The sequence below is a fragment of the Tiliqua scincoides genome, chromosome 1, assembly GCF_035046505.1.
Source record: "Tiliqua scincoides isolate rTilSci1 chromosome 1, rTilSci1.hap2, whole genome shotgun sequence".
Taxonomy (NCBI): Eukaryota; Metazoa; Chordata; class Lepidosauria; order Squamata; family Scincidae; genus Tiliqua; species Tiliqua scincoides.
Window position 1 is genome coordinate 184,915,985 of NC_089821.1, and position 13,308 is coordinate 184,929,292.

Below are 13,308 nucleotides of genomic sequence, written 5' to 3' on the forward strand. Positions count from 1 at the left end.
GTAGGAAGTAGTAGGTTTCTTATTTCTGAGTACCCTTGCTGAGGACTGTACTGTAACAATGTTACAGCACAAACCTATATATGTTTACTCAGAGGTAAATTCCATTTTGTTCAAAAGCTTACTTGCTATAGTGTGCAGGCAAACACTGAAATGCACACTTTCCTGGTGTAACTCCATTGAAAATAATGGGATTTGCTTTTGAGTAGACATGAATTGGGCTGTTGATCAGTCTGTGCTGTGCTTTAAGATGATTACGTATAGATGGATGCCTGTAAACATTTGTTTTATTTATTTTTCAGATTTTTATACTACCCTTCCTCCGAGAAGCTCAGTGGTGATATAGGTGCTTGCTTCCCTCTTTTTGTCCTCACAACAACCCTGTTGAGGTAAGTTAGAGATAGTGACTGGCCAAGGTCACCCAGGAAGCTTCATGGCTAAGCAGAGGTTTGAACTTGGATCTTCCAGGCTAAGCCCAACACAGACGGAACCACCACACTATCCTGGCTATGAAAGTAAATGAAAGAAAAATAACTTGTGCCTTTGTAGAAACAGCCAGATAATGAATCTAGAGATTATTTGAATATCTTTATCATATCTTGTGGTCTGTTCTGATTTATTTTTCTCAAAGCAGTATTGTTGTATAAGCATATACTCATAATACACAGAAAGGTGAACGTACATCATATAATGTACATGGAAGGAAATTATTATGGGAGTTTGACAAAAAAATACCATAGTATGAGGGGAAGTAATCTATCAGAGATTCAAAACTGAAAAGGTTACCTGACCATTAGAGCCCTACTGCTGCAACTACATCAGTACATTGATTTTAAAAAATACATGTGTTAATTAATAAATATCTAGCTCCTTCATTTCACCTCCCCCAAATCAGTTAAAAAACATTAAACAGGTTTTTTTTGGTATCATGGGTTGTAAAATATACTAGTCATTAAATGAAAAAGGAGCTAAGCAAAACCTTAAAAATAGAGAACATCACAATGTGAAGGTGAAAATGACAGGTTTAATCTGTTAAGACTATAGCAATCCAAAATAGTACATTAACTATGAACCTGCAGATTCACACTTGAATCAACTCACCTGCCCTTTTTATAGACTTCATGTATTTCCTTTCCTTGCCAGTGAGCTCTGCATTCAATGGATAAAATCCAGCCCCAAAGCAGCAAGAAGATGCTAAACTTCATTTTACAGATAGTCAACATGTTATCCTCCGGTCTTGTGTCCAGAAATAGTCCACAAAAGAAGACAAAAACCAAAATGAAGAATCTTTTTCTCTTTTTAAGACATTATTGGTCTGTTCATTATTGGAAGGATGTTTACTCATACAAAAAAATCATCCCGCAGTATTTAATCTGGACAGTGGGGAAAGCAATTTCCACTAAACCTATAAATCCCTCTACGTCAGATGGCAGGGATTTTCGAAGAGTGTAGAATTCATGAATCTGTGCAGAACAGTTATTCTTTTTTGCTTGAAACAAGCTATTGTATAAATCGGTTTAAAGTGAAGCATTTCAGGTAGTTTGGAAAATGGCATTTATCATCCATTTAAGAAAACTAGGATATGCTGACTGTTTAAAGGTCATCCAGCGTAGCTCTTTACTCAGTGAGAAAGGATCTGATGCCAGTGGAAGCACCTGTTGAGATAGTCTTATACACCATTGGCATGCATTTAAGAAACAGCTGTTCTGAGATGCATCATGGACCACTATCTCACACTCATTGCTTTGCTCTAGGAATGAAAGATAATGTTTTGATCCCCAGGTTTTTTGGGTTGCACATGATGCTTGTTTATGGAGATGCCATTGTTGATGTGGTTCAAGAAACATGCAGGGCTTGTGGCTCATGCTTCACTGTTGTCTGGTTGCCAGAAGCTTGGATACGAACTGGCCAGCAGCAAGCATCCAGTTTTGGGGGTAAAGAAGTGAATAAAGTGAATTGTGTGTGTTGTGGAGTTGGATATTTATAAGGTATCATTCATCGCTCATTGTTCCCCATCTCAGCAAAGCAGATGAGTTGAATACTCCACAGGCAAAGAAAGCAACAAGTTTTTAAAGGGCTTAGGTAAAATACTGTCAACATTTGGCAATTAATTAATTGGTTATAGATATGTAGGATTTTGAAATAGCCATTTCTAGAATTACTGCACTCATTGGTTCTTCCCCCAAAGTAGGCACCTACTAATTTCACAGTAAAGGGACAAGATAGTACTACCACTGGAATTTTCCCATTGCCGCTTCGCATCTTTCTTGCTCCTTTTGGTATCAATCTGTTACTTCCACAAAGCTATATGCAAGGAAATTCCCTTCTTCAAGCCAGCAAGTTTCTCCATGATTTGAAGTCCTCCCTCCCCCAGAAAACATTGACTTCCCTTTTTATATATTAGGTAGTTTGTGTTTGAGTTCTAAGGGCTTTTCTGTCTAGACAACAGGGTGACACGATGTTGCTGAAGGCTTAAAGAATGATAGTCATGGTAGTGGTCATATTCTTATATCATTATATGAATGTCAAATTACACATCACAGTAGGAGCATGGCTCTGTTTCTTCTTTTGTGCCATTGGCACAAAAATTGATGCCAGTGGTATCTTCCCACCAAGGGCAGATAGCAGTTTCGGGTGGGGGGGGGGTATAATTGGAACTGCAATGTGGGAGAAAGAGTTAACGGTTCTCTGCCGTACAGTGGTCCTGGGAGCTCTGCAGCCACTTTAAAAAAAAAGGAAAGTTTAGAGTACAATGACACTTTTAGCATCACTTGTAGTTTGGGTGTTAAAGGAACAGGAATCACACAGCTAAAGAAAATTCCCAGCTCACTCCAGACTATAACTAATAATAGTTCTCCTTAGTAAGTCTCTGTCCCTATGGGTCTCCTTGGACCTGCACCAGCTATTTTTCTGGTGTAAGTTTGAGGAGAGTAAGGGAGAGGGAAGGGAAGAGGAAACGGGGTTAGGATCTCGGTGCACACTGATGCCACTGGGATCTACCCTTCCCTCTCCAATTCTGCCTTCCACCCACACTCTGTCCAGAAGCTTCGCCTTTGCTCCTCTCCTCATTCTGTCCAACTCACTGCTGCCAGCTTACCTTACCAGTTTACCTTACCTTACAGTGCTGGAAGTAGGCAGCTGCAGCAGCAATCCTCAGATACTGCTGCCATTTGCAGTGGCAATGCCAAAATGGCTGCTAGCATTGCGCTGTGCGCACCACCTTATGGCCATTTACAACAGTGGAATTGTGTTCGGGCTGCGTAGCCCTAGTTAGGATTTGGCCATGAGACAGTATGCCAAATGTCATGCCTCATTATCTAGTGCTGCACCTCCACCACTCCTCCTCAGATTAAAAAAAAAAAAGGATGAGAAGAACGGAATGGGAGAGGAAGTGTGGAGGAATGGTGGGCTAGATCTGATACAGGAGGAAGAAGAGTGGTGGAAGCAAGCTGACAGATGGAGGTGGGTACCCTGCACCAATCTACCAACTGAGACCACATCCTCAGACAACCTCACGAATGGGCCAGCCCTGTATGGGCACCAAAATGCCCAAGAAGGCCAGCTTTCTTCAGATTTCCATGTCTTATATGTTGCAACCTTTTGAACAAACTGTAAGTGACAGAGAAGTCCTGATGTAAGCCCTTTAAGAGGGAATTGCACTGCTTGAGTCATATAATCTTAAAAGCATGCACTGCTTTTGTGCACTAGTTATGGAATATTTCTCTCTCCCCCTGTATTTCATATATGAAAGTAGAAACTTCTGTACTGACTCATGAAACAGAAAAAAACAAAAGCCCCAGTGCTAGAAATCTCCATTACTATTCCTCTACTCATTATAATAGCAATGGTTATTTACAGTATATACTTCTAGCAATGGATATTTACAGTGAATACCTCTAGTAATGGATATTTACGGTGTAAACTGGCATAATATTACAGACACCTTTAGGGATCTGGCCATCCAAGTACTGCTTAATATTGCTGAACTTTCTTCTTTGTCTTGGTGGTCTCTTTGTTCCTCTTCAGAAGAAAAATCATTTTTCTCCAGTGCTGGCCCAAGGCCTACTAGGGGTTATATACTATTGCAGGGAGGTGTGTGTTCTTGACCCCATCTCTCAGCTCCCTGTTGAGAGGAACTGTTGTTTCTGAAGCATGCACCATGGTGATATTGGCAGGTCACCTGATGTATTTGCTGCCACATCAGGGAGTGGGGTGGTGGTGAAGGCAAGCTGCCAGGAACTGAAAGGGAAGAATTGTTATCAACAGAGGGCATGTTGAGGTGATGGGATAAGGTGGTGGGTGATGTGATTCATTTCCCTAATTGTCTGTGGAGATTTCTGCAGGAGAGGATTCCCCAGTGGCGGCTTCCTGAGGTAGTCCAAGAAGAGAATCCATCAAAAAATTTGGTCTTCCTGGGCCATGATTCTCATTCGGCACATTTTGGGACATTCTAGAGCAGTGTTTCTCAAACTGTGGATCGTGAATCAATTCCCAAGATGGGTCCCCATTCATTTCAATATTTTGGTTTTAATATATTAGGCTTGATGCTACCATGGTATGTGCCTGCATTTTACAGGTCTGTACCTTTAACAGGCTACTCTGTTTATGCTTTTAACAATGATAGTCAATGGGACTTACCCCTGGGTAAGTGTGAGTGGGATTGCAGCCTAGGATTCTTAAAAAAATTTTCTGTTTGATGATGTCACTTCTGGTCATGATGTCACTTCTGGTGGGTCCTGCAGATTCTCATTCTAAAAAGTGGGTGCCAGTGCTAAAAGTTTGAGAACCACCATGCTAGAGATTTCTTTTTAAAATTGTTGAAAGAAAAAGAAAGACTTCCACTGGATTTGGTAGACAGAGTAGCAATTGCCACATCTGAGGGAAAGAAAATGCCAGAATACCCATGACCCAAGCCTCCTTAAATCGGAGCAAAAACAAAGCACAGGTAAAATATAGTTCATATCAGTCTAAGCCTGTGTAAATCCCTAAATGGATTGTATACTGTATAAAGAAAAGGGAATGCACCAGCCAGGAAACAGAAATCCGAAATGCTTCTGCAACTGGCCGTGCGCCAACATGAGCTAATGCTGCTCAGATCTGCTCTGCTGAGAACAACACCCTTCAAATCAAGATACTGCATTTATGTTTTCACATTAGACATTTCCAGCATGACTCGTGCACTGGAGCTGATCTCAGGCTTGTTTTTGTCAATATGACCTTTATACAACAAGTACAGTTTTAGAGGAAGATGCATGGCTGTGGAAAACAGAACATCAACCCTGTTTTCCTCCTTCTGCTTCTCCCTCTTTTTATCTGCTCTCCTTTCCAGATCATTCTGACCCAGTGCCTCCTCTCATTATTTCCCTTTCAATTTCACTCTTACCATCAACCCCCAACTTCTTGACCTTCACCACATGCAGCCATCTTCTTCTCTCATCCCAGTCCCATTTCCTGCCCTCTCTACCCGCCTTGCCTTGCCTTCCAATAAACCCCATACCCTGCTCTCCCAGCTGCGTAATAACCGACTATCTCTAATCTCTGAATTGCCCCATTTTGTCCCTTCTGCCTCTCATACTCTCAGCCCCTCACTGAATCTCTCAGCTTCAGTCTCCTCTTTCTCACCCAGCGCTGGTTGCTTTTCTTTTCACACCATCTGCCACGTCTGCTTCAGTGTGGAGCTGGGACAATGGAGACTGACAGCCCGTAGTTAGCTAGCCTGTGGTGCTTGGGTAAAGGATTCTTGGAACTGCTTGTGAAGGAGTTTGACATGTGGGATGTGATTGCATTGCTAATGTTACTGCTGTCTTTGCAGTATTGGAGTAATGTTCACAGTGAGTATGCTCAGCATTGTGTGTATATAATGCCAGCATCACATTTGTGTCTAGTCTGAGATTTTCGAAGGCTTTTTAAACCTTTAAGTGGGCATATTCTTTAATAAGCATATTTTCTTTCGCATCTTTGGTCTATGTAAATCAGCCATTTTCAACCACTGCACCTTGGCACACTGGTGTGCCGTGAATGGTCTGCAGGTGTGCCGTGAGAGTTCAGAGGAGGGTCATTTATTAGTTGGAGGATGTGAACCTCCCCACCAACAGCATGGTGTGCCTTGTCAATTGTCAACAAACCGATGGTGTGCCTTGACAATTTTAGTACCTTGTCAGTGTATTGTGAAATGAAAAAGGTTGAAAATCACTGATGTAAATTAATTTTACTTTTCAGAAAGTAGCTCACCTCCTCTATCACATAGAACAGTAATAAGTGTGAACTTCTGGTATAGGATAATACCATATTATCATTTGTATTTATTGTTTACATTGTGGTGTTTATTTGTTTTTGTTAAAGTCTAAAATTGTAAGCCGCCTTGGGCATCTTTTCCAGTGAGAAAAGTTGGGTTTGTATAAATAAAATAAAATAAATAAATAAAAGGCCACTGGCTGAGCTTCTGTCATGGAATGTTCAAGAACATCATAGGGCGCAATCCTAACCCCTTATGTCAGTGCTTTCCAGCACTGGCATAGCAGTGCCAATGGGACGTGTGCTGCATCCTGCAGTTGGATGTCACTCACGGAGGCCTCCTCAAAGTAAGGGAATGTTTGTTTCCTTACCTCAGAGCTGCATTGCCCTTGTGTCAGTGCTGGAAAGCACTGGTAGGGTTACACTGCTGAATTTTGACAGTTAATGCTGAGAAAAGTGAAAGGGCAAGTCAGCTGAGGGAAACCACCCACAGGGCTGGAGTAATTAATCTTCTTGAAATAGGAAACATGTTCTGGCTGTGTTTTTATTCTTTGTTATAGGGAGTCTAAGGAGCTTATTAGTGGAAGGACAGGAGCTCAGTTGGGGTTGGGTGGGATTCAAGCATGAAATCCTGACAAGAATGTTGGATTATAATGATATCCTCTGCTTTGTTCAGATGTATGCCTTCAGTCACTTCAAACTCAAATCCTGTGTACTGCTCTTGTGCTTCTCAAGTGTTCAGTATAACAGTGTGTGTTGTAGGTGAAAAGAGATGCAGAAGGACTGTAGAAGCAGGCCTCTAAGAAATCAAGGAAGACTATAAGGAGGTGGCAGGTCAAAAAGATTTTGGCACCCAAGAGGCAAAGTAACCGAGTAAAAGAGAACAAAGGAGGTAGTGAGCTGAGTAGCAGTAGCCTGTGGGAAAATGGATTGTTTAGCAAAGGTTCTTTCCAAGGTTAACTGAAACTGTTCTCCTAGCAGGTTTTGCCTTTTTAGTGCTTCCTGTTGATTGGAACAGGGATTAGCAGGGCCAGCTGGACCAGCACCTGAAGTAGGGTCCAGATCAGTGGCGGACCTTCCCTGCCCCATGCCCCAGGGGAAAAGGTCCACAAAGGCGCCTCTCATGGGATACCACCCCCCTGGGCAAATCTGCCCACCCCCACTTACCTGGAGCACACGGAGCTTCGTGCGACTCCAGGATGTGTCAGGGAAGCCTCCTGGAGCTTCCGCCATGCTTTAAACTGTGCTTCGGGCAAACCAAAGCACAGTTTCCTACCATATCAGAAGCCTCAGAGAGGCATTTGCGCAGTCCTAGAGGCACATGAGGCTCTGCGCCCGGGGCATTTACCCCTGTGATTTAATGGCATGTCTGCCACTGGTCCAAATTCTGTCTCCCTTTGTAATGCACATGCACATCCCTCCCCATCATCACTACCATGGCCTCCCTACTCTTTAGCATCCAGCACTTCTTCAAAACTGCCTAGGCAGAGAGGATTCCAGGAGCAGAAAAGCTTCCTTTTTTGTTCCCAAGACCCTCTGTATGCAGGGCCGCCCTATCCATGAAGCCGATTGAAGAGGTTGTCTCAGGCAGAAGGTTGGTTAAGGCAGCCATCTCTGTCCATCTCCTAACCCACACTATTACTCCTTCTCCTCCATGTCCTGGATTGGAAAAGGGGACAGAAAGGAAGAGGGAGGATTTTTGAGGTAGAACATTGGAAAGTGGGAGAAGCAGAGGCTAGCACATCATCATGACATTTGTTATGCCACCTTGGATTCCGATCATCCCCATTATTATTTGTTTTCCTGATGGAGCAAACATGTCTACTGTTATATGTGGTGGAGAGCAGTGCTTTCCTCAACTGATGATTCAGCAGAGAGCTGACAGCTCAGCAATGACACACACACACACACAGAGAGAGAGAGAGAGAGAGAGAGAGAGCAGCTCTAATCTTCAGAGACTATATTAAAAATGGAAAGATTGGAAAGTGGACTGCAGTTGCCAGATGTTGATAAGAAAGAAATTGCTGCTCTAGAACAATAGTATGGGAGCTGAACTCTGCCATAAAAAGGACAGCTTTCATAACTCAAATAATTTCATCAGCTCTTGCTGTTCTCTTGGCAGCAGGTCAGGCTGAGTGGTATGAACTTACATGGGTTCACCATACAATGACAAGAGTGTGCTAGAAGAGAAAATGTATAATAATAACTTGATTTTCTTATAGAAAGATGGTCTGTGTTTATGTCTCAGGGTAATCAGTAAATAAGAACAGGAACATATAAGTCTGTTGGATAGCCAACAACACATAAAGGCAGTGCTTTTCAACCGACCTGAATCTCACTGAGGGAATTCTGATAAGTTTTCCAGAAACTCAGGCCAAACATTCCCTGGAACACAGCTTGAAACACCACAGCCTTAAGGCAAAGCTGCATAAAAAAACTAGATCTACGTGGGTGGCCATGTTTCAGACCAAAGGGATAACTTGGACTGCAGCTTTCACTCAGGGAATTTGTGTACCAATTTCATGCTCCATGGAACTTGTGGCACATTTTGTTAGTTTCAAGGTAGAACTGACCCAGGAGATCTGTATGGTAGGCCAACACAGTAATTTCAGCAGTTGTGCTCACGGCAGTTCTTAAAAAATGAACATCTAGTTCAGCTTCCTCTATCTCACAGTGGCCCAACAAATGCCCCAGGGAGCACACCAGATAACAAGAGATCTGCATCCTGGTGCCCTCCCTTGCATCTGGCATTCTGACTTTCCAGCACTGACATAAGGGCAATGCAGCTCCGAGGTAAGGGAACAAACATTCCCTTACTTTGAGGAGGACTCAGTGAGTGACACCCAACTGCAGGATGCAGCACACGGCCAATTGGCACCGCTATGCCAGTGCTGGAAAGCACTGACATAAGGGGTTAGGATTGCACCCTCAGTCAGACTGAGTGACAGACAGTTTGAGTTGAGAAGTGACTGGAAGGAAGGCTCTTTGTGGTGCAGGAGTGTCTCACTGGGAATATGATGTAAAGCAGTAGCGTACTTGCTGTCTGATATGAGTGTGTACTGGTTGCCTCCACCGAATGCTGAATTTGGATAATTGTAGACACACCAACTATTAATTACATGGGACATAAACCTTCAATGATCGTTCCTTCAAAGGAAACTGAAACTCAAGTAGTACTGCCTTAAAACTTTTCAGTGTTTATGGAAGTAGAGTGTGCACCAATATTATTTTAAAAAAGAAGGTTGAAATGTACTTGGAAGTTATATTATTGGAATCTACTGCCTGGATTGTGTTCTACTTAATCAAAAGCTAAAAATAATGGCAGATAACTTGTTTACCAAATGGAAGACTATATACTGCTGTGACAATTGGCTATTGAAAGTAATCAATCAATACAGTAATCCCTTTCAATGAAATGGACCGAAACATTTGGAACTGAGAGCTGAATCTCCCTCATTATATACCCAGGCTTTTAGAGCCTGGTAAAGGGAGATCAGATATTTATGTATGCCTGCTGCAGCTATGAATAAACGGTCAGATGATATCCTCGAAGGAACTTCTTTTGTGGTGAAGTCACACCTCTCTTGCTTCTAGCTTCAGCCCCAGAGAGAGGAGTGAGTGGGGGGGGGGCATTGAGCAGCATAATTTCATATATGAAGTCCTGCATCCCTGCCTCCTGACAAAGTCACACTGTTTGAACACATTGTCTTTGAAAATTACACCGGCTTGTCCTCATCACTCAGATAGGAGAAATCTTCTCAAAGACACTCAGTCTTCTTAGTCTTTTCGTTAGTTTCTGCTTTACCCATTCACTAAAAAAATGGCAGGTTTCTAAAAATCCTACTGAGGGCTATCTCACAACTTAGAAGGTATTACTGTAAATGTCTTTTTGGTGTGAGTGAGCATTTATGTTAGACTGATGGAAAAATAAAATGTGTGTGGATTTATTTCCCCCTGGTGGAGCAAACTAAGAACTGCAAATTCTACCCCCAAATTCCTGTATTTTTGTGACCACATCATCATGCAGGTGCACCATGGGAGTTTGGTGGAGAGTTATTTATTAGTAGAGCCATTAGGGGGATGTGAACCTCCTACCAGCAGAATGGGGTGCCTTATGAATTGTCAAAAAACTGTTGGTGTGCCTTGACGGTTTTAGCACCTGTGTGCTATGAGATCTGTTGAGATGAAGAGGGGAAGATTACTGGAAAATAATGTATATAAGAACATAAGAATAGCCCCGCTGGATCAGGCCATAGGCCCATCTAGTCCAACTTCCTGTATCTCACCGTCGACCACCAAATGCCCCAGGGAGCACATAAGACAAAAAGAGACCTGCATCCTGGTGCCCTCCCTTCCATCTGGCGTTCTGACGTAGCCCATTTCTAAAATCAGGAGGTTGCACATACACATCATGGCTTGTAACCCGTAATGGATTTTTCCTCCAGAAACTTGTCCAATCCCCTTTTAGAGGCATCCAGGCCAGATGCCGTCACGACATCCTGTGGCAAGGAGTTCCACAGACCAACCACACACTGAGTAAAGAAATATTTTCTTTTGTCTGTCCTAATTCTCCCAACACTCAATTTAGCCTTTCCTCATAAGGAAGGTGCCCCAGCCCAGTAATCATCTTAGTCACTCTCTTTTGCACCTTTTCCATTTCCACTATGTCTTTTTTGAGCTGCGGCAACCAGAAATGGACACAATACTCCAGGTGTGGCCTTACCATCGATTTGTACAACGGCATTATAATATTAGCTGTTTTATTTTCAATACCTTTTCTAATGATCCCTAGCATAGAATTGGCCTTCTTAACCACTGCCTCACATTGGGTTGACACTTTCATCCCTCTCCTGTTCCGTCTCAGCTCAGAACCCATTAGTCTATAAGTGAAATTTTGATTTTTTGCCCCAGTGTGCATTATTTATTTGTTTTTTTGTTTGTTTGTTTGTTTGTTTGTTTGTTTGTTTGTTTGTTTGTTTGTTTTGTTGGATTTGTATTCCGCCTTTCTCCCCAAAGGGCACCCAAGGCAGCTAACAATCAGGTTAAAAAATACAAATACACATTAAAAATACAAAACATTTAAAAACAATTAAAAACAAGATAAGTTACATAGCAGCATAAGTTATAAATTTATAAAACAGCCCTTATGGTGCCTCGAAGGCTTTCCTGAATAAAAAAGTCTTTAGGCCCCACAGGAACATTAACAATGAGGTAGCTGCTCTCAATTCAAAAGGGAGGGAATTCCATAGTGCAGGTGCCACCACCGAAAAGGCCCTGTTTCTAGCCGCCATTCACTTCACTGCTCTCAATGACGGCACAACCAACAGGGCCCCTTCTGATGACCTTAGAGAACGGACTGGATTATACGGAAGAAGGCGGTCTCTCAAATACGCTGGTCCCAAGCCGTTTAGGGCTTTAAAGGTCATAACCAGCACCTTGAATTCAGCCCGGAAACGAATGGGCAGCCAGTGCAGCTGCCGGAGTAGCGGCGTGACAGAGTCAAACTGCCGACCCCCAGCAACCACATGAGCCACCACATTCTGCACTAGTTGTAGCTTCCGGATCGTCTTCAGGGGCAGCCCCACATAGAGCATGTTACAACAATCTAATCTTGATGTCACTATGGCATGGACCACCGTGGTCAGATCCGCCTGAGACAGGTACGGCCACAGCTGGCACACCAGCCGAAGCTGGGCAAAGGCACCCCTGGCTACAGCTGACACCTGGGCATCCAGGAGGAGCTGCGAGTCCAGGAGAACCCCCAAGCTGCGAACCTGCTCTTTCAGGGGGAGTGCAACCCCATTCAGTGCATAAAGTAATGCAAAGTGCATTACTTTACACTTACTTACACTGAAACTCATCTGCCATTTTGCTGCCCATTCTTCCAGTTTGGAGAGATCCTTCTGGAGTTTCTGGTCTTTACCTTTCGGAAAAGTTTGGCCACATTGCCAAACATAGCCACGTTGCTGCTCAACCCTGTCTCCAGGCCATTTATGAACAGGTTGAAAAGCACAGGTCCCAGGACAGATCCTTGGGATGCTCTGCTTTTCACCTCTTTCCATTGTGAAAATTGCCCATTGACACCCACTCTCTGTTTCCTGGTCCTCAACCAGTTCTTAATCCATGAAAGGACCTGCCCTCTAATTCCCTGACTGTGGAGTTTCCTCAGCAGCCTTTGATGAGGGATCGTGTCAGGCGCCTTCTGAAAGTCCAGATATGTAATATGCTCAGGTTCTCCTGCATCCACATTCCTGTTGACCTTTTTAAAGAATTTAAAAAGGTTCATGAGGCAAGACTTACCCTTACAGAAGCCATGCTGATTCTCCCTCTGCAAGGCTTCTTTGTCTATGTGTTTTAAGATTCTATCTTTGATGAGGCATTCCACTATCTTACAGATATTAGGCTGACCAGCCTGTAGTTTCCCGGATCCCCTCTCCTTCCCTTTTTAAAGATCAGTGTGACATTTGCTGTCCTTCAATCCTCTGGCAGCATGGTCGTTTTAAGAGACAAGTTGCATATTTTAGTCAAGCGATCAGCAACTTCATTCCTGAAAATATTTCCTAAGTCATTCTGTATATAAGGTCTATATATAAGAGTTTATATATTTATTCTATATACTTATTCTATTCTATATTTTATAAGACATAAGACATACACATTTCTCCTTTTTTTTTGTCCCATGGTTCCTGTCCAATTTTCCTGTTAAGAAAGGAGTCATAGGAATGGAAAAATCAGAGTGCAATCCGAACTTACCTCTCTGCCAGTACAGCAGCCGCTTTGCTGGTTGAGGGTGTTGCTAATGTGCTGTAAAGCACATTTGCACTACCTGGAGAGCAAGCAGTGATGGCAGGGAGGCCTGTGCCACCCACAACACCGGCTGTCAACAGAGGTAAGGAATGGGCCAGGCATTGGAGGGTGGTTTAGAGGCAGGAAGGGGTCGTTTCTGGGCAGGGGTGGACAGAACGGGGGTGGATCAGGCCTGGGAGAGGCGTATCAGTGAAAGAGGCCTCTGCCATATTCTAACCCTGTCCCAGGCCTCCTGGCTTTACACAGGGCTGCCCAGGCAGATCTAAGTAG

The 13,308-nt window shown here is 43.2% G+C and overlaps 1 protein-coding gene across 2 annotated transcripts in view; it reads right to left on the reverse strand.

The window, feature by feature from the left end:
• The window catches only part of LOC136634571 (gamma-aminobutyric acid receptor subunit rho-1), a 47,720-nt gene extending 46,500 nt beyond the window's left edge, over positions 1-1,220 (reverse strand). For both annotated transcript variants that reach the window (XM_066610096.1, XM_066610095.1), the window contains exon 1: positions 1,099-1,220. In XM_066610096.1, coding sequence (XP_066466193.1) covers positions 1,099-1,220 — 122 coding nt within the window. The remainder of the gene's footprint in view (positions 1-1,098) is intronic.
• Positions 1,221-13,308: the final 12,088 nt, after the last annotated feature.